Source organism: Kogia breviceps, chromosome 8, assembly GCF_026419965.1.
Source record: "Kogia breviceps isolate mKogBre1 chromosome 8, mKogBre1 haplotype 1, whole genome shotgun sequence".
Taxonomy (NCBI): Eukaryota; Metazoa; Chordata; class Mammalia; order Artiodactyla; family Physeteridae; genus Kogia; species Kogia breviceps.
This window is the reverse complement of record NC_081317.1, coordinates 2,373,473-2,398,892: the sequence shown is the minus strand read 5'-3', so window position 1 is coordinate 2,398,892 and position 25,420 is coordinate 2,373,473. Positions and strand designations below refer to the sequence as shown.

The window sequence follows — 25,420 nt, the reverse complement described above, 5'->3', positions numbered from 1 at the left end:
TATAGTTGATTTACGATGTATTAGTTTCAGGTGTACAGCAAAGTGATTCAGTTATACATATATATATATATTCATTCTTTTTTAGATTGTTTTCTTATGTAAGTTATCACAGAATATTGAGCAGAGTTCCCTGGGCTGTACAGTAGGTCCTTGTTGGTTATCTATCTTTTTTATTTTAACATCTTTATTGGAGTATAATTGCTGTGTTAGTTCCTGCTTTATAGCAAAGTGAATCAGCTATACGTATACATATGTCCCCATATCTCCTCCCTCTTGCGTCTCCCTCCTACCCCTCTAGGTGGTCACAGAGCACCGAGCTGATCTCCCTGTGCTGTGCAGCTGCTTCTCACTAGCTCTCCACCCTATGTTTGCTGGTGTATATATGTCCCTGCCACTCTCTCACTTCGTCACAGCCTACCCTTCCCCCTCCCGGTGTCCTCAAGTCCCTGCTCTTTGTCCTGTGTAAAGTAACGGGGGCTGTGTCTGTGTGGGGGAGGCAGCGTGCGCTTGGGTGAGTGCCCGCTCTGTGCCTGCAGACTGAAAACTCAGCGTACTTTGTCGCAGCCGTGATTGTCGGAGTTGAAACGTGTGGATCCCTGGGCAGGGGCACGGGGCAGATGGCCAGGAACGGCCAGGACCAGTGGGATGGCCGTGGTGTCTGCTCCGAGCAGGGAAGTGCGGGTCCAGGTCAGCGCCCGGAAGCGGAGTTTGCAGCTGTTAGCGTTACTGCCCGTAGAGACCGTGCAGGTTGAATAATTTTCCCTTCTCTCCTCTAGTTCCTGTGTTTGAAGAACATCCGCACCTTCCTTAAAGTCTGCCATGACAAATTCGGACTCAGGAACAGTGAGCTGTTCGACCCCTTCGACCTCTTCGACGTCCGGGACTTTGGGAAGGTGAGTGACCTCTTTCTGGGATGGGCCTGGCCCCTCCTCGCGGAGCCCGGTGGGCAGGTGCAGGCCTGGCTGTGTTACCAACAGGAGGGGGTGCACTGGGGGCTGGGATAGCGGGGCGGCCCCTCCCGCCTCTCAAGCTGTCCAGGGTGAAGTCAAGCATCCTGAATCCAGGAGGATGGGGGTGAAAGCCGGGCCTGGACGAGTCCAGTACGAGTCCAGTACCGGGGACACAGCCCTGGCCCTGCCTTTCTAGCTGAGCGACCCTAAGCGTTTACTTCCTGCCCCGAGTCTCCCATTCTTTGTGGGAGAAAGGGCACCAGCTCCGTCGTGGGTCGGCTGAGGTGATGCAGGTACCGCTTTTACCGTGGTGCTCCGAGAGGGGAGCCATCAAGGTTATACTGAAACAAGCAGGGCCGTCTGGCTCTGAGCAGGTGTCGGGCAAGGGCGGGGGTGATTACCTGAACCCCCTGGTCCCTGGAGGTGACCCCCTAGGTCCGTGGCAAGTAACCCGGGAAGTCTCCCCGTGTTCTCAGAAAGTGTCCCTGGCGGCTGTCTGGGAGTCCTGCTGGCACAGGTGAGGGAAACGTGAGGTCGGGCAGGTGCAAAGGCCAGGTGAGGGTGTGGCTCATTGTGGCTTCCTGGGGAGCCTGTGTTCAGAGTGTCCCGTTCCATCTGGAAGCCGACAGTTCCAAGGTCCCTCCTTTTAAAAGATGGGGTCAGGACGTGATACCTTGTTGATGGATCGGGGGCCGAGGGCTTGAGTCAGGCCTGGCTCTTTGCCACCCCGTGCAGGACTACCTGGGGGCATTTCCACCTGCTGATGGGAAATATCAGAGGCTATTTATTGCCTGCTTTATCTGAGGACCATTATCATAAGGGACCTGGTGTTTGCCGAAGAGTTCTGTGAATACATGATTTATGAAACGCGAGGAGGGTTTTGTATTTGCACTTGCAAATGCTGAGAAGTCAGTTCCAAGAGGAGCCCTTATTTGAAGTGCTGTAAAGTGTCAAATTAGCATCAATAACTAGGACTTTCCCATAAGCCACCTGGGCCTGATGGTCCTCTTCTTCAGTTCTGAAATTCTCTAGAAACGAGATTCATTCGGGGACCTGTTCGAGAGCCTGTCTCTTTGTGTCAACACCCAGCTCTTAGAGGTTTCTCTTTCTCTCTTAAATGACGCACCCAAGTCCCTCTGGCTGTAGGGCACTTGCCCTGGACTCTGAGGCCGCCTTCTTCCCCTCTGCCTGGGGGCGTGTCTGCTGGGGCAGGAGCCTTGGGAGCTTGCATGGAGCTGTGCTGGTGTCCTTTCCCATAAGTGGGCCTCTCAGTTTTCCCAGTCTTGCTTTTAGATGGATTAGAACCTCTCTCCTGTTCTTATTTATCCTTGTGACCAGCAGTGTCCTGAGCAGGCGAGAAGCCAGTGGCTCTGGACTTCGGGGAACAGCCTTCGGAATACACACGCACGCGCACGCACACGCACGCGAACGCACGCACACGCACGCGCACGCACGCGCACGCACGCACACGCACGCGCACGCGCGCACAAACACTCAGACACACAACTGGTATTTAAAATAACTGCATAGAGGAAAAGACAGGATGAACCCTGGCCAAACCCATTTCTTGGCCAGCTGTGACGCACGGAGTGCCCGGCCTGCAGCCGCGCTCATTACTTTGCTTGAGCCGAGTGCAGTGATGTAAGACGTACGTAAATTTGCATTCACCTCTCGTCACGTGACCTGCCAGCCACGGCCGAACACTCCGAAAGGGGGCACCCCTCATGGTCGTCGGCGGTTCCAGTGGGGTGGTTTGACCCCGGCGGGGCGTGCCGACTGCCTGCAGAGGGGCCGCTCAGGGCCAGCCAGGAGCGGGCAGTGGGTCTGGACTGGGAAGCGCCGTGTAGGCGCCGGGAATGCACCGGAGGAGCCCAGGGGCCTGGGCTCAGCCTCGCGACCCGCAGGGAGACCCCGGGGCTCTGGGAAGGGCAGGGCCGCCCTGGTTCTACTTCTCCCCTTCACGTGCAGTCTGACAGACCTGGTTCAAAACCTGGGTCCGCTTACCGGCCGGTGACACAGTGGCTCTGACCTACCTCGGTTTGCCAAGGACCACGTGGGCCGGGGAGCCCTCTGCATGGGGCCCGGCCCGTAGTAGGTGCTCATTAAACGGCGGTGCCGCTGCTCCTGTTCCCTCGCCACCCCCAGGTTTGGTGGAAATGAAACTGGACCAGCACAGGTTGGCGGCAGCCTCCCCTCTCTCAGTTTTTCTCCATCGTTTCATTCGTGCAGACATCTGGAGCCCAGCCTGGCCCTCCCGCCGTCCTCCCGGTCCATCTGTCCGTCCTTCCCTGCCTAGTTTTCTGAGCGTGGTAAACTCGTGGTCAGCATCCCGAGCTGAGTGTGACATGGGGCCAGCAGAGGCTGGGGCACCGGGAGAAGCTTCTCCCCGACATCCGGGGACAGGATCCCCTGGAAAGCACACGCGTAAGCAAGACCCCGGCTCCCTCAGCTGTGGATGGGCAGGCAGAGCTGGGGCTCCAGGCTGCAGGTCAGGGAGCAGGCCTGGGGAGGTCGGGCTCCTCACTCAGGTGGGACTTCCTGGGACGGGCTTGGGAAGGCCGTCCTCGTGTGAGAGTTGGCTCTGGGCACAGAGACAGCACACACTCACCAAGATGCCCACGGTCCAGACTCGCCTTTTGCCCTCCAGGAGCCCATGCAGTGGGGACGCCCAGGCCGGCCCCGACGTGCCTGGCGGTGCTCAGCGATGTCAGACCATGAAGACGGGGCACTTATCCTGCTCTCCCCTGACTGCCACCGCTGGCCCGGCTCAGGCAGGATCGATCAGTAGGGGCGAGTCCAGTCTCTGCCGGCCCGAACGGCCCGGAGCCCGTGTTGAGGGTGACACTGAGGCCGATTCTTGGATGGTTGGGAAAGGGCTTGGGGGTGGCTGTGATCTCTCATGGCGGTGGACGCGGGCGGGGATTTGAGGGGCAAGGTTTCTTTCACCCTTTTTGCCTGGGCGTCCTCCACTTACATAGGATTCAGGAGCAGAAAGGATCCTCATGGCATAGCTGGCTAGTTAGTCTTAGGATGGTTTAGAAATTTCCAGGTCTTTTTTTTTTTTTTTTTTCTTTGCTATTATCGAAGGAGGCTTTCAGGTCCTGTCTGGGTTCTGGGTGGTGGTGTTCTTTTTCTAAACAGCTGCCTCTCAGCTTCCCAAGTCTCTCAAATTGGAGTCATTCCTTGGGAAGCGAAAAGGCATTCATTCCTTGGTCCTTCCACCCATTCGCCCGATAAGCATTCAATTTACCAAGAATTTATTAGACACTTCCTGTGGCAGAGATCAAAGGGAGACACTTGCATGACCTTTGCCTTCTTGTGCAGGTCACGGTAGAAAAAAGGGGTGGGAAAGTGAAGGTTCTGAGCTCCGCCCCTGGAGCTGGCCGTGCTGGCCCACCGCGTGGCCGAGACCCTGGAGCCCTTCCTCTGCCGTGTGGGTGTGGAGCGGGTCACGTGCAGTGTGAGCTCGGCATCGGAGGGGAGTCATCACCCCTCTCCCCAAGAAGCCACCGTGCGGAGTTGGGCCCATGCGCCAGCATTCTTCCTGTTTCCAGAACCAGCAGGGCTCTCCACCTGCCCCCTGGCCCCTGGGCTTCCCCTTTTCCCTGCGGGGCGGGGTGTGGAGAGGAGCTGATGTTTTGGGGTGCATGAAATTCCAGAAGGTGTTTCCTGACCCTGGGAGGGGCAGCTCATGCAGACTGCACTCCCTCTGTTTCCCGGCCCACGGCAGGCAGGTGGGCCCCCGGAGACACTCGGGGGCTGCGGGACCCCGGGTGCAGCCAGCCTTCTCTCATCCGTCCAGAGCACGGCAACGGAGGGGGTGGGCGGCGGGGAGAGGGGCTTCCTGTCGGCTAGACCCAGTGTGGATCGCACTCTGCGTGTACTTGGACTCTTTGAGCTTTTGTTTCTGCAGGGATAGAACGAGGACGTGACTGCCCAGGGCGCGGTAGTGTTAGGCGGCCTCAGCCAGGGAGCAAACATACAGGTCTTATCACTTTTGCTAGTAGTTTGTTCCTCTTCTTGCTCACCTATCCGGCAAGCTCCAGCAGGAGCTGAGGGATCCGGAAAGTTGGTTCCGGAAGTCTTTGTTTTTTTTGGCCCCTGTTCCTGGTATTTTCCCGAATGGTCGCATTAAAGGTATTAGGTTTCTGCTCAAACCAGTCCTGTCAGGGGAGGTTTGAGCGAAGGGCCTGAGATGGGAGCTAAGGCCAAGCCTCCTGGTGTGGAGAGCGTGAGCTGGAGGGGCTTGCTGCTGAGACCGGGGCCCTGCTCCCTCCCCGATGGCGTGTGTGAACCCTTCTTGTGGACCCTCGAGTCCCATTCTGGGCATCCGAGTCCTGTTCTGGGCGTCCGTCAGATGCACGGGGCCCAGGAAGGGACGGAGCGTGGGAGGGCCGAGTGGGTGGCCGGGGTGGGCTGGGTCTCCCCGGGATGCCTTAGCGTGGAATCTGGTTGGCAGTTTTGGACGGAGGATCCTGGTGAGGCTGCAGGGTTTTTGTGGCTTTCTTCTGGTGTCTTGGTCCCAGGGACTGTGGATAGAAATCACCATGGAAGGACAGCCTCATCTCCTCGTCGTGAGCCTCCTCAGTAGGGTGGCGAAGTGGTGGCTTTGCCAACACTTCCGGTCCTGCCTGGCATCGCCGCTGGGGTCGGTCCAGGCAGTGACCCTGGGCTGCCGACTTTCCCGGAACTTAATCGCGAATGTGGCCGTACCAGCTGCCCCCTGTCGATCGGAGCCCCACGGGCGCTGTGTTGGGGACACAGCTCTCCGTGTGGCCTGGGACCCCGTGGCCATCCTTCTCTTCATTGTAATCCTTTGTGGACCAGCCACCCCCTGGGCGCGTTTACTTGCACCGTGAAGCCAGGGGTGGGACCGAGAAAGCTTTGTAGGGGGCGAGTCTGTCCTCTGGGTGGGCATCAGGCAGGGAAGGAGGAAGGAGTGGGGGCCCGGGGGGTGGACCCCAGCCTCCAGGAGGCCATGGCCGGCCTCTGGCTCGGGGTGGCCCCGGGCCGTCTTTCCTGGGACCCGCTCCCGGCTTCCTGCCAGCTCACCCCCTCATTTTCATCGCGGGCTTTCCTGCAGGCTGCCCCTCGGCCTGTAATGCTCTCACCGCACCACAGGGCCACCGCCCTCACCTCCCAGGGGCCTCGGCTCAGGTCGCGCGATTTGAAACGGCGGGGCTGCGCCCTGGGCCCAGTGTGTGCACCGTCTAAGCGGTTTCCTTCCTTACCAGGGCTGCGGGTCACAGTGCCCTGACCGGACCACGGGCTGCCTGGCGGTAGGGACGTTCACGCTCTCTTCCCGTGCCTAGAATCCAACCTGGGGTGGGGGCGGTGCACCGGTCTGTCTTTGCGAGAGCCTGTGGGTCTCACTGGAGGAGCCTGGAGGCTGCTGGTGGCGACGGGGTGAGGGTGAGGCATCTTGCAGAAGGCCCTGGTGCCCTCGGTGGGTCAGGAGGCCCAGGCGGGCCCGGGGTCCCCTCCAGGATCTTTCTCCGGGGGGTGGGGCATCGCCCACGTCGGGGGCCCGATTCCCTGCGTGTCCCCTGCCTGGGCCGCCCTGGACCCACAGCCCTACCTGGTCAGCTCGGCTCACTTTAGCCCCCCGTTTTGAGTGCAGTTAACAACCCGGGAGGAAGGTCTGCCAGGCTGTTTCTGTCATTTGAGTTAAAGAGCAGAGCACACCCTCTAGTGAACGGGTTGAATTCTCCTCTATTTATTATCCATGAAAACATTTTGTTGGGCTCAGAAACTTACGAAGTGGTTCAACCTGGCCCTCAGCACGGCCGGGGGCGGACGACAGGCCTCTCCTTAAGTCAGTGCACGAGGCGGGGCGCGCAGCGTTTCCCCCAAGTGCCGGCCCTGCCGGGAGCCCTCCCGCCAGCACCCCGCCCGCGCTTCCCGCCCCCTGCGGAGCCCCGCGCTCTGTGTGCCCGCACCCGTGAGCTCCCGCGGTCTTCAGGGGCCTCGGGAAGTGGGGAAGGAAACCAAGGCCCAGAGAGAAGGATATGTCTCGCCTGTGTCCCACGGCGGTGGTGGAACTGGGGGGTCGATTCGGGTCCTGCGGACGGCGGAGGCCGAGCTCTGCGTTCTCCCGCGTCCCTTCCCCCTGCCAAGTGAGGCAGCTGTTTGCAGGGGCAAGGAGTGCTCAGCTCTGTGGAATTCTGCCATCTGCAGGGGGTTGGGAAGCTAATCGGGGGCCAGTGTGGAGGCCAGGAGGGCGATATGGGGGCCGGGAGGCAGCATGGAGGCTGGCAGGGCTGTCTGGGGAGAGGCCACGAGAGGCCCGACTCAGGAGGGGAGGGCTGACCATCAGCTTTTCAAAGGGCACAAGGCGGTGCGTTCCCTCCTGCAGTGAATTTTAAACCATCCGGGCCTGTCTCTGGAGGCCAGGAGGAGGCAGAAGGCAGGGCCCTGCTGAATCGGAGTGAGTCCACTTTTATCTGTTTTCTCTTTTCCTATTTTGCCTGACATCTTGCTTACGGGAAGTGTTCTGAAGAGGGTAAAAGCATAGTTTGAAACTAAGTGTCCGTAACAGCTGAGGGAACCCACCTCCTTGGGATCAGGGCTCTGGGAGGCAGTGGCGGGGGGCCAGGGCTGGGGCCTCACGGGCTGCCTGAGGGCCCTGGTGGTGGGGCGGCTGGTCACAGCTGTCCTGGATGTGGGAAGCAGGCCCTGTCCCCCAGCATCCCAGACCCTCCGACTGTCCGCGGGTCAGCCGCCACCTGCTCTGGCTGCGTCCAGAGCCTGGATCTGCTGGCCCAGCCGCAGGGCCCCTCGGCGGTTGTCTCTGCGGTAGAGGTGCCCTCCCTCCTTGCCCTCTGTCCCACTCGTCCTCTCTGCCTGGGACCCTCTTTTATCACCGGCCTGTCCTTCCCCTTCTCCGTCCCCCTGGCCTGGCAGCGCCTGGCGCATGCTGCCACCCCCTGCAGAGCCCTGGGCAGGCATCACTTATCGATCCCAGCACCTTCCCACCGAGCCCCTCTGCACGCACCCCTGTACCCCGAGAGTCTACTGGATTTGACACGTGGGAGGAAACCGGTTTGCTTTGCCAGACCTCCCACTTGTCCTGCTATTGCCATGACTACTTCTCTTGCCCCGGCCCCTCCGGCAAACACTCAGCACCCCACCCCACTGCCCTCCGGACTTCTCGACAGTGCTGATGCTTCGGGAAGCCAGGTAAAAGTGGACCCACTGAGGCACCTTCGGGGGCTTGGGACAGAGTGTGACGCTGGCGAGTGGGCTTGACCCACGGTTCGCCTCACCCCCGGGGGCTGTAGTTTTCCCATCTGTAAAATGGGCCTGCAGATGGGCCCCGTCTCGGCTGCTGGAGGAAGATTTGAGACGGCGCGGCTGCGTGTCTGCCTGCGCGAGTCCCGGGGGTGGTGCCCTCGTTGTACCAGCCCGCGCGGAGCCGGTGGCCGTGGCCTTGGCAGCGGGGCAGGGGGGTGGCCGACAGCCCATCCCGCTGCTGGAGTCCCGGCCTCACCCGCCACCCTTGTCCCGCCGTCCTGCGTTCGGGATCGAGATGTCAATTCCTCCTCCTCCTCCTCCTCCTCGATGAATGCAGGCAGCTCCCGGGGCTCTGCTCCGGGAAGGAGCCGGCAGCCTTGGGGCATCCATCCGACAGCCCGATCTCCCCGCGTTCGCTCATTTCCCTGACGTTAGTTCATGCGTTTGCTGAGCGCGGCTGCCTTGCGCTCACCTGAGGCCTGTCTGCTGCTGGTGCCCAGGCTGCGGCGAGTTCATCGGCACCCCCCCCACCCCCCACCCCCGACGTCGGCAGGAGGCGATCCAGGCTGGCCTCCTCAGCATCCACTGGGTGCTAACTACTGATTAAAATATTAAAATGCGGCTGCCTTGGAGCAGGGGCGGCCTCCAGGCCCCGCAGAGCCGCCTGCAGGCCTTTTGGCTGAGGCTTTCTGAGCTTCTTGAAAACATTTCCTCCTTTTAACTGCGGGTTGTCATTTCAGGATGTTTTTAGCCCGTCCGCTTTCAGAGGAACTCACCACCGGGCACACACGTGTACACACGCGTGCAGGCACACGCAGAGTCAAATAAGCCGTTCAGATGCTGACCCCACGTTTTCTCACTGGTGCTGGGAGTGGTTTTCTCTCTGCTTCCGTTTCTGGGCGGCAGCCACTGGCCGTCATCGCCCGCATAGTGGACAAGGGTTGGGGAAGTCTCGTTTTTTGTTTTATAAATTTATTTATTTAATTTATTTATTTTTGGCTGCGTTGGGTCTTTGTTGCTGCGCGTGGGCTTTCTCTAGTTGCGGCGAGCGGGGGCTACTCTTCGTTGTGTTGCGCGGGCTTCTCATTGCAGTGGCTTCTCTTGTTGCAGAGCACGGCTCTAGGCACACGGGCTTCGGTAGTTGTGGCTCGTGGGCTCAGTAGTTGTGGCTCGCGGGCTCTAGAGCGCAGGCTCAGTAGTTGTGGCGCACGGGCTCTAGAGCGCAGGCTCAGTAGTTGTGGTGCACGGGCTCTAGAGCGCAGGCTCAGTAGTTGTGGCGCACGGGCTTAGCTGCTCCGCGGCATGTGGGATCTAGTTCCCAGACCAGGGCTTGAACCCGTGTCCCCTGCATTGGCAGGCGGATTCTTAACCACTGCGCCACCAGGGGAGGCCAGGAAGTTTCCGTTTTGTTGGTTGAGTCCCTGTAGGTCTGAGGAGCTGTGAGTGATCTGGGTCCACCGCCCTGTGGGAGATGGGCAGGTCTTGTGTGTGAGGCCCGGGAGGCTCTGGGCCTTTGTTTTGGCCCCTCTACCCCTGGAAGGGGTTCAGGGAGGGGCTGATGGCCAGGAGGTGGCTCCATGATCCTTGGTGGGCGAGTCCTACCCGTCGACTCCTTTCTCACTTAGGATCATTCCTGGGGAGAGGGGACTCGGGTGCCGATGGTGGCAGCAGACACGTGCAATGGAGAAGTCGGGGTGGGGGATAAGGAGAGTTGCGTCCAAGCCCTGCTTCGGCCGCTGCACCTCCTGGCACGTGGGCAGGCTCCTGTGCTCCCCTCTGGCCTCACTTTCCCCATCTGTGAACAGAGGGTTGGACTGGCTGGCTGACCTCTTGGCGGTGGTCGTTGGGGGGGGGGGGGCCTTTCTGGTCCCTGTGGGTGTTGGGTAAGCTGCACACCTCGTGGTTATCACTCTCATCCGCGACTTGTACCCTGAGGGCCCCACCCAAGGGGGCTGGGAGCTCCAATTTTCTCAACTAGTCCTGGCATCACTCGTGCATGCTATTATTTTTTTTTTTTGGTCTGTGTCCACAGTTAATTAAATTTTAATTGGCTAATTGTTTCTCCCTAGCGCCCCAAGACATTGTTTCTATTGAAGCCTGACAACTTGATGTTTGCAGCAAAAAAGCTGAATGAGACCAAGAAGGAAAGAAGAAAACAGATCAGAATAAATTAATTGTAACACAGTGTTCTTCCTTGGCATCCTGGAAGGCCTTTCCCAAGGAATGCTGCTTCTTCAAACGGCACATGGCAGGTGGGGGTCTGTGGCCGGTCAGACCTTCGGGGTTTATGGGCAGTGCCTCTGAATCACAAGGTGTGTGGCTGCGACCTTGTTGGGGGAGAGACCCCGCTGTGGTTCAGACCTTTGCCCGTTTACCCCAGGTCCTCCGCAGCAGGGGTGCTGGTTCAGCACGCAGATTCCCTGCCCTGCCCGCCTGACATGCGGGTTAGGGAGTCTCGGCTGGAGCCCTGGGGTGTTCACCCTGCATCGTCCTTTTTGACTCTGCCGTTCTTTAAAAAAAATTACAGTCATAAAATGGACCTAATGCAAAATTTACCTTTTTAACCATTTTAAAGTATACATTTCAGTGGCATTCCATATGTTTACAGTGCCGTGTAGCCATCACCACTGTCTTGTTCTGGAATTTTTTTTTTGTTTGCGGTACGCGGGTCTCTCACTGTTGTGGCCTCTCCCGTTGCGGAGCACAGGCTCCGGACGCGCAGGCGCAGCGGCCACGGCTCACGGGCCCAGCCGCTCCGCGGCACGTGGGATCCTCCAGGACCGGGGCACGAACCCGCGTCTCCTGTATCGGCAGGCGGACTCTCAACCACCGCGCCACCAGGGAAGCCCCGGAATTTTTTGATTAAAGTTCCAAAGGAAACCCCAGTTCCTCCTCTCCCATCCCCCAGCCCCTGGCAACCACTAGTCTCTATTCTATCTCTACAGATTTGCCTATTCTGGACATTTCACATAAACACAATCATACAGATGTAGCCTTTAGTTTCTGTTCTGGCTTCTTTCACTCAGCATAATGTGTTCAAGTTCATCGATGCTGTAGCATGTGTCAGAATTCCCTTCCTTTTTTCCTTTTAAAAGAAGATGTTGGGGGTAGGAGTTTATTAATTTTATTTACTTTTTTCTGTGTTGGGTCTTCGTTTCTGCGCGAGGGCTTTCTCTAGTTGCAGCAAGCGGGGGCCACTCTTCATCGCGGTGCGCGGGCCTCTCTCGTTGCGGAGCACAGGCTCCAGACACGCAGGCTCGGTAGTTGTGGCTCGCGGGCCTAGTTGCTGTGCGGCACGTGGGATCTTCCCAGATCAGGGCTCGAACCCGTGTCCCCCGCATTGGCAGGCAGATTCTCAACCACTGCGCCACCAGGGAGGCCCTCCCTTCCTTTCTGAGGCTGGATCGTATTCCATTGTATGGCTGGACCAGATCTTGTTGATCCATCACCCATTGCCGGGCGTTTGGGCAGTTGCTACCTCTTGGCTGTTGTGAGCACTGCTGCTGTGCCCGTGCGTGTGCAAAGCTTCGTTCACCACTTTTATACTTGAATTCCTAAACCTGCAGCCCTCTCACCTTCCAGGGCTCTGGGCCCCGGAAGGCTGAGCAGCCTCACTATGGAGTGAAGCCCATGCTCGGTCCAAAGAGGAGGTGCCCCACCCCCAGCCTGGTGGCTCTCGCTCTTGAGGGGACGCGTGGGAGGAGGTTGGTCTCCAGTCTCACCTGTATGGATCCAGGCTCTGGGGCAGGCCTTGTAGAATGCGGGGTTTGTTTACAAATGAGATCTGTGGGTAAGGTGAGGCTGGGGGCTATTGTCAGTCATGCTGCTGTGAACACAGGTGTGCAAATATCTTTTTGAGTTCCTGCTTTCATTTCATTTGATTATATACCCAGAAGTGGAATTACCAGATCAGGTGGTAGTTTTGTGTTGCATTGTTTGAGGCACCAGCATAATGGTTTCCGCAGCTTCTGCACCATTTTACATCCCACCGACAGTGCACAAGGTTCCAATTTCTCCACCTTCTCACCAGCGCTTGTTATCTTCTGTGTGTGTGTGTGTGTGTGTTTGATAATAGCCACCCTAATGGGGGTGACGTGGTCTCTCATTGTGGTTCTGATTTGCAATCCCTAGTGGTTAGTGATGTCGGCCATCCTTTCATGTGCTTATTGGCCATCTGTGTATCTCCGCTGGAGAAATGTTCATTCAAGTCTTTGCTCATCTTTTAATCATATTCTTGGCTTGTTTTTTCCCTTTTCATTTGACCATATATTTGAGGGAGGACAGACGTTCAGCTTTTAGGACAGGGCCTCTGTGGGAGGAGCAGCCAGGTTCCACTTGCTGATGGACAGTTGGTGAAATGTTCACAGAATGCCCAGGGTCTGCCCGGTCCAGCCCGACTCTCCCCTGTTCCCGGAACCCCACCTTCCAAAGCGCCCCACCCCAGTGCTCTCCCTACCAGGCCACCAGGTCACTAGGCACGTCTCCGTCCCCATCACTGAGTATCAGGCCCCTTCCCTGGCTGGGAAACCCAGGCAGGTAGACACTTCTGGGGTCACAGCTGTGACAGAGCCAAGGGTGGACGTTCTTTTCCCCCCAGCTCAGCCAGGTAGGGCAGGCTGGGGCTGTCCCACCGCCTCCCAGGAACGGGGTAGAGAGAGGCCTCCAGGGCATGCAAAGCAAACTGAAACCAGACAGCTCCCGGGCCCCTCAGTAGCTCTCGATGGTGTCCGTCCTGTCTTGTGGGTATCAGTCAGCATACCTGCATGCCATCACCCGGCCCACTAAACCTGCCAGCGCTGGGACGCGCCCGGGCTAACTGCTACCTGCAGACGTCATTAGAACAGCCCTCACGTCCAGGCCTCGTGGCTTAATTTCCATGAAGAAAGAACGTCTGGGCAGCTGGGCTCCGCGGAGATTTGTATTAATCAGTGGTTGATTTCTCGTACTCGCTCAGGCCCCGGGCTTCCTCGCGGGCCGGGGAGCCGGGTGGGAACGTGGGGAGGCAGCTTTGAAGTCAGAGCCGGTCCCCAGGGCGGCCTCGGGGGATGCTGGGGGGCTCCTCTCAGATGCAGGAGGGGTCGCTGGGCGTCTGAGAGGGCAGATGCTCCTTCGAGGAGGACTAGGAGTCAGCCACAGAAAGGAGCATCGGGCGTGACGTTCATGGAGAGCGTGACCACGGGCGGACGCTGGGCTGATTACAGACGAGAGAGCCTAACGGGGGCACTTGTGGCCGGTCCCCGGCCCACTGGTCCAGGGAGGACTGGACCATTCCTAGCCGTCCTGGGGAGACCAGGCCCTTGGCCTGGGCTGTGGCTGTACCGGGCTCGGTGCGGCCGTGTCACCGCGGTGGCCGTCATGAAGCCTCCCCCCCCCCCCCCGGGAATGAGGCGGCTGTGACCTCGACCCCGGTGACACCTCCGTTATGGCCCCTGGCTTCGGCCGGTGTGCGGCCTCATTCTCTGCGGACCTCCCGAACCCGCTCGAATCTCTTCGCTGCAGGTGGGCACAGGCGAGCTGAGTGTTCTTGGGTCCCTTCTATTTATTTTTTAAATTCTGAATTCTCCTTTTTTTTTGGCCGTGCCGCGCGGCTTGTGGGATCTTAGTTCCTTGACCAGGGATTGAACCCGGGGCCACGGCAGGGAAAGCGCCGGCCGAAGCCTAACCACTGGATCGCCAGGGAATTCCACTTTGTCATTTGAAAAAATCCCGCATATCAAAGACAAATAACCAGCACGCATCTGAAATATAAATAACTAGTTGGAGTTTTATTCAGCATTGTGTGCTGTGGAAAACAAAATCATTAAACTGAATTTAGGCCAGAATCTTAAATGTCAACAATCATCCTTTCGCAATAGTAACTACAGATTTACTTTAAAAAAAAAAATTAAAAAATAAAAATACGATAAATAAATTTGGTATGGCCGAAATGACTTCACTCTGTTGAAGCTCTTAGAGTGAAGAGTTTTTAGACCGGGAGGAACAGGTCAGCGTCACAGGGCAGGAAGGGATGGGCTGAGAGGAGGGTCCCCGGCCGCAGCCCCGGGTGGGTCTGTGGGGCTGCAGAGATTGGGGTCAGGGAAGTGGGTCCTGGTGTATTTGGGCTCAAGACTCGGGGTCCGGATTCCTTAGAGCGAGACACAGCTTTCCTTCCGGACATTCAGTGGTCTTTCATTCATTCAGCAAACACTGTGGTGTGCCCACTGCCAGGTGCAGGGGTCAGCGTGGTGAGAGGCAGCTGCCACTGTCCCCGCTCTCCAGCTGGCATGCCTGAGCCTGGAGGCCGAGGGCTGGGGTCTTCGGGAGAACCCCGGGTCTGCATCCCCAGCTCGGGTCCTCCAAGGACCCTTTGAGTGTCCCCGTGTTTCCTCCTAGGCCTTTGAGTTTTCAAAGAGTACACATATGAAACCAATGACAAGTCATTAGTTTTCCTTTTTTTTTTTTTTTGCGGTACGCGGGCCTCTCACTGTCGCGGCCTCTCCCGTCGCGGAGCACAGGCTCCGGACGCGCAGGCTCAGCGGCCACGGCTCATGCGCCCAGACGCTCTGCGGCACGTGGGATCCTCCCGGACCGGGGCACGAACCCGCGTCCCCTGCATCGGCAGGCGGACTCCCAACCGCTGCGCCACCAGGGAAGCCCACTTTTCCTATTTTAAATTAGAGACTAATTATGCGTTACACCTGATGCACCCCGATAGCCGTACCCCCCGTGGAGGGCGCAGTGGCCAGAAAGGGTGCGGGTGGGAAGTTATGAGTTGGGACATTCGGTCTGGGTGTGTCAGGGTACTTGGAGAGCTCTGGGACTGTGACCATCAAGGACCCCAGTTGGGTGCCTTTCACTGTGGAGGACACAGCGGGTCATCAACAGGCAGCTGTGGTGGCTGGAGGCTGTCTGTTTGCTGTGGGGAGACCAGAGGGAGCTTGGAGGGGGACAGGCAGCACCCCCGTCCCGGGCCAACCCCAGGCTCCCCTGTGCCGTCAGCCGGGATGACGGAGGGCGAGTGTCTAGGGAGGAGTGGCTCCCCGCCAGTGTCAGCCTGGTCCGCACGGGGCTGTGGGCCCCCACGCCCATGCGAGTGGGCAGGCAGAGGGGCCACTGCGCACCTCTCTGCCCAACCACCCAGACTCTCCTCTTTGACCCCGTGACAGGGTTCCGGGACGGCCCGGCATCTCTTCCTCTGTGAAGCCACCCTGGGTTTCTCCAGCACAGATGCTAGAATGGCTGGCCTTGGCAGTCTTCCAGCCAGAGCCCTTGTTGTGCCAGTGGGGACACGGAGGCCCTCTGTGGGTCTGAGGAGAGCCCAGGCTCTGTCTCCTGGCCCCTGGAGCCCAGGTCCCGGGTGATGGGAGGGCCGGGCGTGGCCTCTAGGGGCCGACCGGGATGAGGCTCTCAGCTCAACGTCTATAGCAGATCCCTTTACCTGTTCGAGCTGCCGCTTTCCCAGCTGGGAGGCCTGGCTCCTGGCAGGTAGTAGGGTCCGGCCTGTGGTACGTCTTCTGTGCTTCTCCCCACCCCCTGCTCTCCCTCCCCACCCCCTTTCGCCCTCTTCATGGCCACACCGGGCCTCCTTGGCCTCCCCAGAGCACCTGGCACAGAGATGGCAGCGCCCGGGCCGGGCAGGGCTGAGCACACAGAAAGCTGCCCCGGGGTCTGGGGCCAGCTGAAGCTGACTCTGGGCTCTGCTGAAGGATGGCAGGGCAGGATGGGCCGGGCCTCCCACCTCTGGCCCGGGGCTGCCGAGGGCACACTCTTGGTTTTGCTTCCCTGAAACAGACCACATCCATGTGCCTCCGGCTGCTGTGCCGTTTCCAGCTTGCATTCCTTTTTGATACGGAAATATTTTAGCGGGTGGCAAAAATGGCCCAGCGCCCTTTCTCCCTCCCAGGACGAGAGGAATGTTCAAGGCAATTCCGTCGCCCTGGCGCTTCCCTGGCTGAGCAGGCGGCCTATGACCCGTGGAGTAGAATGGCGGGGAGATCAGCCAGCTGTCCCGGCCACTGGGGTCCGTGAGGCCCCGGGCTGGGAGTCTGGGCACCCGGGTTCCAGGAACCCCTCAACTGGGGTTGCGCGGCTTCAGGGCGGGTCTCGGGACGCGGCTCCGTGGCCGAGCAGAGAACGCGGAGGCCTGGGGCCTTCGAGCCTGACTGCAGAGCCCAGCTGGGCCCGCTTTGGTGGCGAGGCCTGGGATGTTGCCTCTGTTTCCCATTTGTAGCTGTTCCACAGGTGGGCTGTGGGCACCTGGGAAGGATGGTGCCCCACGCACAGAAGGTTCTGGAGCAGCATGTGGTGGTAGTTTTAGCCTTCGGTGGGTAGCGGGGTGCGTGTCAGAAATGCAGAGACACGGCAGCAAGGCGGGTCCGGGAGGAGGTGCGGAGAGTCAAGCGGAGGTAAACCCCGAGGGCCGAGCCGGGCCTGGATGTGAGGGGAGAGGTGGGGCTACGAGGTGGTGGGCATGCTGTGACAGGGCCGTGGCGGCCTTTCGGGCACTGTGGGTCCCCGGGGCTGAGAAGGCGGGGAGGGAGTCAGGCCCACCCGATTTCAGTCCTGCTTCTGTGCTCCTTAAATGTGTGACATTGGTGGTCATCGGCACCGCCTCGCTGGCCTCATCTACAAAATGGGAAGCAGGATGATAGCGCCCTCCATCAGCCCCGTGAAGCTGGGAGGAGGGGGCGTGGAGTTCCAGCATGGTCCCCGCACCAGTGAGGGCTCAGCGGTCCCACCCCCAGGCGCTCCCGTCTCTGGCCTGGATTCCTAGATGTTTCTGGTGGTGTGGTGACGGGGGTGGGGGTGGGGGTGGGGGGTTGGGGGGGTAGGGGTTGGGGGGGTGGGGGGTAAGCGCTGGGCATGGGTTAGAAGCACTGGACAACTCAGAAGGAAGACCCTGAACATTGGCAGTCTTTCTGCCCTGTTTGTCTGTCCACCACGGCTAAGACCTTGATCCTCTGTGTTGGAAGCTGGAAGCATCCGTTCCTCTTCAGCCTGTCTCATGGTTTCCCTATTAATGTAACTGGAGAAATCACCGCAAGATGTCTTTCAACTGGAAAAGGAGAGATGTCCTGCCGCGGTGGAGGTATCATTAGGAAAAGCAAATTAACTCATGTTTAATGGTGTTACAGAATCTCAGTCACTTAGGAAAATGGGCTTGGTGAGGCGGGGAAACGAGACACCGCTGATGCCTTTTGGAGGAGGTGGGGTGGTGGGGGGGAAAGGAGAGTCTCAGGAGTGTTTGGGAGTGGCGGGTGGCGGGTCTGGGTGGGGGTCTCAGCTGGGTGAGGGCTGCAGGGTGGGCGGCAGACCAGCGTTTTCCACAGTGTTGTGTAAATCCTCTCCTTGGCGCCAGTCTCTGCAGGCAGGGTGTGGGGCTGCTGTAGCCTGAAGGTGTGTGTCCACCCCGCGGCCAGATTCATATGTTGAAACCTAATCCCCGGGGTGATGGTGTTAGGAGGTGGGGCCTTTGGAAGGTGATGAGGTCATGAGGGTGGAGCCCTCACGAATGGGATTAGTGCCCTTATAAGAAGAGGCCCCAGGGAGCTCCCTTGTACCCTCTGCCACGTGAGGGCACAGCGAGAAGGAGACGGCCTGTGAACCAGGAGGCGGGTCCTCACCAGACACCGAATCTGCCGGCACCTTGATCTTGGACTTCCAGCCTCCAGAACTGTGAGAAATAGATGTTTGGGGTTCAAGCCACCCTGTCTGTGGCATTCGGTTATAGCCTGGATGGACTGAGACAGGGTCCACCCAGCCTTTTCTGTCTCCAAGGCTCTCTCTCTCTGGGGTCTTTTGGGCTCTCATCTGGGGGGCGGGGAGACAGAACCAACTCGGCCCTTCACGGATGCTCACCTGGCAGATTGTCCCCCCAGCTTCAGTTTCCTCACCCATAAAAGGGAGGGTGACACCTGCCTCTGGGGGGACTTAGGGAACAAGTGAAACCCCATGGGGCCAGTCCCTGTGAGGTCTGAGTTGACTTGATTGGAATAGTGGCCCCTCTGGGCCGTGTTTACCGTTTCACTGGGGCGGGTATTTTGTTTTTGAGTTGCTAATGGCACTTTGGGGATTATGTCTTTGCAGCTCACTGAGGACGACAGCTCTATCTTTTGTGAACATAAAAAACCCTTCTAGCAAATATATGAGTTTTCTGCTTCTTTTGTGGTAGGTTCCCAGATCTCTGATAAGTCATAAAGAATATTCAACTTGACGTTCCACCATTAGAGAGTCATTCCTTTGACTTAAGTTCCTATTGATATAGGTAACCCGGTAGGCTTTATCTCTCGCTTGTCAGTGCCGAGGAGTTTGCAGGTCCTCCCTTGGGGTTGGGTTCTGATCAGGAACGGAGAGAGACCTTGGGCCCAGCACAGGGGAGAACAGTGCTGGGGCCCCCCCCGGGGAAGAGAGGTGCAGAGTCCGGATAATTGAATGAGCTCTCGGGCCGGCCCGTCACTGGCCATTGGGTGGGGAGGGATGGTCTGGAGCCTGCTTGGCTTTGATGGACAGAGACTTTTCGCAGTAGGCAAGGAGGGAAGCCCAGGACAGACAAAGCTGCGGCCAGTCAGGGAAACCCAGCGGGAGTGGAGAGATGGAGCTTCCTCTGTCTGTCGGGCAGAGTGGGCCGGCTTTCCTTCTACTCCGATTCTGGAATCCACAGAGGTGCTTCTCCCCACCCCCTGCTCTCCCTCCCGACCCCCTTTCGCCCTCTTCATGGCCGCTGAGACCCCCACTCACCCACCCATGTTCTTCGAGCACCAGAGTCCCCACTAAAAGTCACATGGATTCCCAGAACTTTGCACTGCCTTTGTCTGTGCCCACCCCCTTCCCTCTCTACAGAGAGGGCTTTATCCCGAGGAGCGAAACTTCCCCCATGAATCACTGTCAGTTAGCTTTCAGCGCGGTTCATCCATCCATCGTGCTCCTTTGGTCCGCCTTATCTGCGCAAGACCAAGCCTCCTCCAAGGAGCAGGTGATAACCCCTGAGCAGCACAGCCGCGTCTGGGAGAAGACCCTCCTCCCTCCTCCCTCCTCCCGCTCCCTGTGGCCGTTTCCTGGCAGGCCCTGGGAAGGCAAGATGTGGGTGCACTTGTGTGTGTGCTGTGATTGTGATGTGTGTACATGTGCACGTGTGTGTCCACATATGTGGGTGTGTGTACGTGTGTACATGTGCGCGTGTGTGTCCACGTGCCTGTGTGGTGTGTGTCTCTGTGCACGTGTTTTGTGTGTCACGTGGTGCACGTGAGTTCTGCACCCTCAGGGCTTCCACTGGGCTCTTCCCCGGAGACAAGGGACTCACTGAAGGCTCGTGTTCTTGGGGTGCTTCGCAAAGCCCCTCATCTGGCCTTTCTTCCAAAGAAGCTTCCTTGTGACAGCCCTGCTCCTGGTTCCTGGGGGTGTGTCTGCAGGGAAGGAAGTTCAGGGACAGGATGCGGCGGCTGGTCAGTGAGGGGCCCCCTGTGTCCACCTGGGGAGAATCTCCTGATGTCAGCAGGGCCCCTGAGGACTAGATCCGGGGGCCCTTGTCAACACGTGTGTGCCAGGAAGGGAAGGAGAGCGAACACACGTAGCATAAAATTTACCATTTTAACAACTTGAAAGTGTGCAATTCTGCGGCATTAAAGAAATTCATAGTGCAGAGCAGTCACCACCACTGTCTAGTTCCAGAACATTCCATCATCCTGGAAGGAAACCCTGCACCTGTCAGCAGCCACACCCCACTCCTCCCTCCCCCAGCCCCTGGCACCCTGGTGGTCTGCTTTTGGGCTCTGTGGATTTGCTTCTTCCGGGCCTTTCATGGAAGTGGACTCCTGTTTCTGTGTCTGGCTTCTTTCACTCAGCACGATGTTTCCAAGGTTCATCCACATTGTACACGTCGGGACTTTATCCTTTTTACGGCTGAGGAATATCGCATTGTGGGATCTGCATGTTCGTCTGTTGATGGCCACGGGCTTGCTGGTTACCGTGAACAGAGCTGTGTGAACACTCGTGTACAGGTGTTAGTTTGACCGCCTGCTTCGGTGCTTTGGGTACACGCCTAGGAGCGGAATTGCCGGGTTACGTGGTGATCCTGGGTCTGACTTACCAGGGGCCACTGACTTTCTGACTTGACGGTACAGCCCAGGGCACCTCCCGGGGTTTAGGGCCTGAGGTATTTAGGCTGAGTTGTCACTTTTGGTTGGGTGGTGTTTGTGTTTCAGGATTAACGTTGACCTATAACAGGGCTGACATCCCTGCCACTGGAGCCGGGATGTTTATGGCGTGATGGGGCTCTGGACAGAAACCTCCTGTGGGGCAGGCCTTTCCCAAGGGTGGGGGGCACGTTCTCCCCTGGGACTGACTGGGGAAAGCTGCTGGCATCGCTGCATGCTCTCCTCTGTGGGGGGCCCACCTCCTGCTCCCCCATAATCTCTCCATGGCCATCCCCAAAGGGCAGCCTGCTGCTGCATCTCTGTGACTGTCCAGCTGGCCTCCCCATGGCTCCCTGACGTGGTCTCCACGTCGCAGGTGCAGAATCTGAGCATCTCCTTGTGGTCGGGTGTCGTCCAGCAGGCAGGGAGGTGGAGGGCTGCTGGGGGTCCCTGGACCAGCCAAGGAGCCGGAGGCCACACTGTGCTGAGTCCACCTGGAGCTGGGGGGTCGTCCAGACCAGACCTCTCTGCTGTTCCTTGCTCCCCCCTCACGCCCCACACCCACCATTTTGCCCCCATGATCCAGCCCAGCAGCTCTCAGCGGCGCCACTCTGCCCCCAGGAAACACGTGGTGATTCTCGAGACGTTTTTCTTTGTAAAAATGAATTTATTTATTTATTTATGGCTGCGTTGGGTCTCCGTTGCTGCGCGCGGGCTTTCTCTAGTTGCGGCGAGCGGGGGCTACTCTTCGTTGTGGTGCGCGGGCTTCTCACTGCGGTGGCTTCTCTTGTTTTGGAGCACGGGCTCTGGGTGCACAGGCTTCGGTCATTGTGGCCCGTGGGCTCAGTCGTTGTGGCTCACGGGCTCTAGAGCGCAGGCTCAGTCGTTGTGGCGCACGGGCTTAGTTGCTCCGCGGCGTGTGGGATCTAGTTCCCGGACCGGGGCTCGAACCCGTGTCCCGTGCATCGGCAGGCGGACCCTCAACCACCGCGCCACCAGGGAAGCCCTGTGCTGGCCTCTTTGCAGCTGCTGCATCAAGCCAGGCTGCTCTCCCCTCCGACCCGGCCCTTCCTGGCCCCTCCCTCACGGCCTTCAGGTCCCCTGGCAGCTCTGGCCACTCCCTCCCCACACGCCCCACCGTCCCCTGCCCTGTGTCCTCCAGCATGCTGATAAGCATCTTATTAATAAGCTCCTGTCACTCGCCCTGGAGAAGGCTGGTCCCATGAGAAAAGGGGTCTGTCTTGTTCACCTCCGAATCACAGAAACCAGAGCAGGGCCTGGCACACAGTTCGGGCCCCGTAAATGTTTGCAGACTGAACAAATGATTCAGCCCCGCCTGGCAGGAGTTTCTGGAGATGGCCGCAGGCATCCTTTCTTTCCTCCCCACATACACGCGGACCTCTGTCTGGGGGCCTGCGTCTTTCTGGAGTACCACCAGTTTTTACCGTTCATCCCCTGGGCTCATTGAACAGACCAGAGAGCTGCAGGCAGAACAGTTTTCCCCATGGTGATGTGTTTGCTGAGCGGGTGGGGCTGGGCCCCCGGGGCAGCTCCTGTGCTCTCTCTGGAAGCAGGAAGCGCAAGCAAACCCTTTTATTGACTTCTGCTTCTTGCCCTGGAGTCAGACTCTGGGGACCGGCCAGCTGGAGCCCTTAATGCCGTGTTGAGTGCTGCGCAGACACCCCACTCAGGAGCCATCCAGGACCTCCCAGAATTGCCTGGATTGTGCCCTCCGTTTGCTAGAGAGCGTAAAGCAGCTTCGCAGGGGCAGGACCTGGTCAGGGTGCCCAGCCTCCAAGGAGCAGTGTGTTCAGAGCCTGCGTTCTCAGAGGACCCCTGCCTGGACTGTGTCCCTGCAGCAGTCAGTGACTCTGCAGGTCTTAGTGGGGGCTCTCCGAGCAGCCCTTCCGGGTGGACACGGCTCTCTGCACGGAGCCAGAACATTGACCCAACCCAGCTGGGCGGCCCGGGGCACCTGTGCAGCGTCTCCTCTTTTGGGGTTTTGGTTATGGGGCCAAAGTACAGCACGAATGTGCCAGCACTTTGAGGAGATACTTTTCAATAGAAAAGTGTGATGGGGACAGACTGTCCCCGAGAGGGGACAGCATGCCCTCCAGTGCACACAGCTGTTCCCACAGGTGTATGCATTGCTCAGCAGAAAGGTGTGAATTAGGGACTAAAAGAAAACCCTTTCTTAATTCTCAGAACACTTGTGATAGCAAGCGTGTGGGTTTTCCGCACCAAGCCACTCTGACCCCGCAGTTAGCACAGACCCCACAGGTGGAGGGCTCAGCCCCGCGCCCGTCACAGGGCCGGGTTGTCGCCCGTGCTTCTGACCGACCGGCTGCAAGTCGGGGCTTCCCACCGACCCCTCCTCGGGTTCAATACTTTGCTAGAACAGCCCACAGAACTCAGGAAAGCACTTTGCCTCCTGTTAGCTGTTTGTTCTAAAGGATGCAGGTCAGGGACAGTTGGATGAAGGGGTAAATAGGGCCAGGAATGGGGGAGGGGCGAGGCTTCCATGCCCTCCGTGGGCGCATCTCCCTGCCAGCACCTCTGTGTGCTCACCAGCCCGGAAGCCCTCCAGACCCTACGGTTCAGGGACCTGTGTGGAGGCTTCATCCCACTGGCGTGACCGAGTAGTAACTCAATCTCCAGCCCCTCTCCCTTCCCTGAAGGATGGGATACGAGGCTGAAAGTTCCAAGTTTCTGATCCTGGCTTGGTCTTTCTGGTGACCAGCCCCCGTCCTGGACTACCCACGAGCCCACCCAGAGTCACCTCGTTAGAAAGAGACGCTCGTACAACCCCGCACATGACGCTCCCACGACCCCTGAAATCCCAAGGGTCTTAGAAGCTCTGTGTCAGTGACCGGGACCAGAGACCAAATATTTATATTTCTTTTGATGGCACAGGGACAGAAGGTCGGGGGGGGGCGCCCACCCTCCAGTGTGCACAGTTTTTCCCACAGGTGTGTCACTCTGTCACCCGGCTTTACTGGGAGGATCTGTCAGTTACGGTGTCTTTGGGAGAAAATAAGTCCCTGCAAACTTGTCTGGAGCCGCCTGAATGCATTTCCTCTGGGCAGTGATGCAGACCGTTGCTGTCAAGCTTCAGTTGGCAGTGGAGCACCGAAGCAGAGTGTGTTTACAGATGCAGAGTCCCGGGTGCCACTCGCAGGGGACAGTGATTCAGCAGGTCTGGATGGCGGCCCGGGGTTCTGAACGTCTCCCCAGTGCCCAGGTGGTGCCACAGGTCGGGCCTGACAGTCACGCCCTGGGCAACCCAGACATGAGACTCGGGCTGCAGGTTTTTATCTCTACCAGGAGGCTGGCCGGGGGCAAAGAGTCAGCTAAGTGCCTGCTGGCCCTGGGCTGGGGCTGGGGACCCTCAGGAGTGACGCTGTCCATAGAGTGGGGGTGGGGCCCCCGAGGAGGGCAGGAGGGGACATGTGGGGTCATGGCTGTGTTTCCTGGGTACATACAAACGTCAGAACTGATCGGGTTACGCACTTTAACTATATGCAGCTTATTGTATGTGGATCATACTTGAATAGAGCTGTAGTGGTAACTACCGTTAGTTCTTCAGTCGTACCAGGCACATTTCAAGTGCTTAGTGGCCACGTGTGTCTGGGGACGTGGAGCATTTCTGTCCCCGCGGGAAGTTGTGTGGGACAGCGCTGCTCTGGGACCTGCCCTGGAGTGAGGCGTGCTCTTTTTGTTTTGTTCTTCTTTATTTAAAAACACAGTTCTAGGGCTTCCCTGGTGGCGCAGTGGTTGGGAGTTCGCCTGCTGATGCAGGGGACGCGGGTTCGTGCCCCGGTCTGGGAGGATCCCACGTGCTGTGGAGCGGCTGGGCCCGTGAGCCATGGCCACTGAGCCTGTGCGTCCGGAGCCTGTGCTCCGCAATGGGAGAGGCCACAACAGTGAGAGGCCAGGAAACTGCAAAAAAAAAAACAAAAAAAAAAAAACAAAAAAAACCCCACAGTTCTAGGTACACTGTGAATGAGTGAATATATTCCGTTCATTAAACGTCGAGATAGTAGAGATCAGACCTGTGCTCCTGAGACGCGGCCACGCCCAGCCCGACACTCCACGGCCTGTTTAGTTTGCCAGGGATTTTGACAGCCAGGTGACCGTGACCTCCCAGGTGCAGCTTCGTTTCTGGCTCTGCCCCACGTGGAAATAAACACCCGGCTGCCTCGGGATGGCCAAGTCCTCTTCCCCAAGCACTCACGGATGCTCCTGTCAGACAGCTCTGGGCTCTACTTCCTCCCCCCATTTTCTTGCAACTGTGGGAAAGTGACTCACGGGTCCTTCATCTGTAAAGTGGGGTCAGTTCTGGGTACATCAGGGAGCTCTCAGCACGGCGTTCCTCTGGTGCTCTGTCTTCACGTGCAAGACCCGAGCCCGCACCAGTTAGACTAGACTCGGCCGCCTATACATAGCAAAAAAACGCAACACAATAGTAGCCTAAGCTCGCAGGCGTTTACTCTCTCGTAAAGCAAATCTGGAAGCAGGCAATGCAGGGCAGGTGTGACGCTGCCACGGAGTCATCAGGGACCCGGGCACCTCCCATCTTTCTTTCTGTCCCCTCGTCCCTGGCTTCCAGTCTCAAGGTCCTGGTCCAAAATGGCTTCAAGAGCTCCAGCCATTGCTTCTCTCTTCCAGGCAGTAGGGAGGGTGGTGAAGGGGAAGGAGACTCATTTAAGCGGACTTTGTGGAAGCTCCACTCACCGTTCTGGTTCCTCGTTCCTGGGCAGATTGTAGTCACGTGGCCTCGTACAGTTACAGGGAAGCCTTGGAAATGTGGTCTTTGGTATTGGGCTGTCCCTGATAAAGAGGTAGTGCACCTGGGGAAGCGGAAGGGCAGGATGGAGGATGGGAGGCCACCAGCTGTCCTGCAGCCGAGTTGAGGAGAGCAAGCCTGTAAGCTCATCCCTGTCGGCGTGCACAAAGAATTTGAAGTTAATGCACATTTGGGGATTTAAGGGGACACATTAATAAATAGAAATACGGTCTTCAGGTGAGGTTTCAAGAGTTGAGGAGAGGGGCTTCCCTGGTGGCGCAGTGGTTGAGAGTCCGCCTGCCGATGCAGGGGACGCGGGTTCGTGCCCCGGTCCGGGAAGA

At 58.4% G+C, this 25,420-nt stretch overlaps 1 protein-coding gene across 14 annotated transcripts in view; it reads left to right on the top strand.

The window, feature by feature from the left end:
* Nucleotides 1-25,420, top strand: part of VAV2 (vav guanine nucleotide exchange factor 2) — a 180,279-nt gene that overhangs the window by 38,332 nt on the left and 116,527 nt on the right. For all 14 annotated transcript variants that reach the window (XR_010841788.1, XR_010841787.1, XM_059073293.2 and 11 more), the window contains exon 2: nt 777-893. Coding sequence is in view for 12 of the 14 variants with exons in the window: in XM_059073293.2 (XP_058929276.1) it covers nt 777-893 (117 nt within the window). In the remaining 2 variants the exon portion in view is untranslated. The remainder of the gene's footprint in view (nt 1-776; nt 894-25,420) is intronic.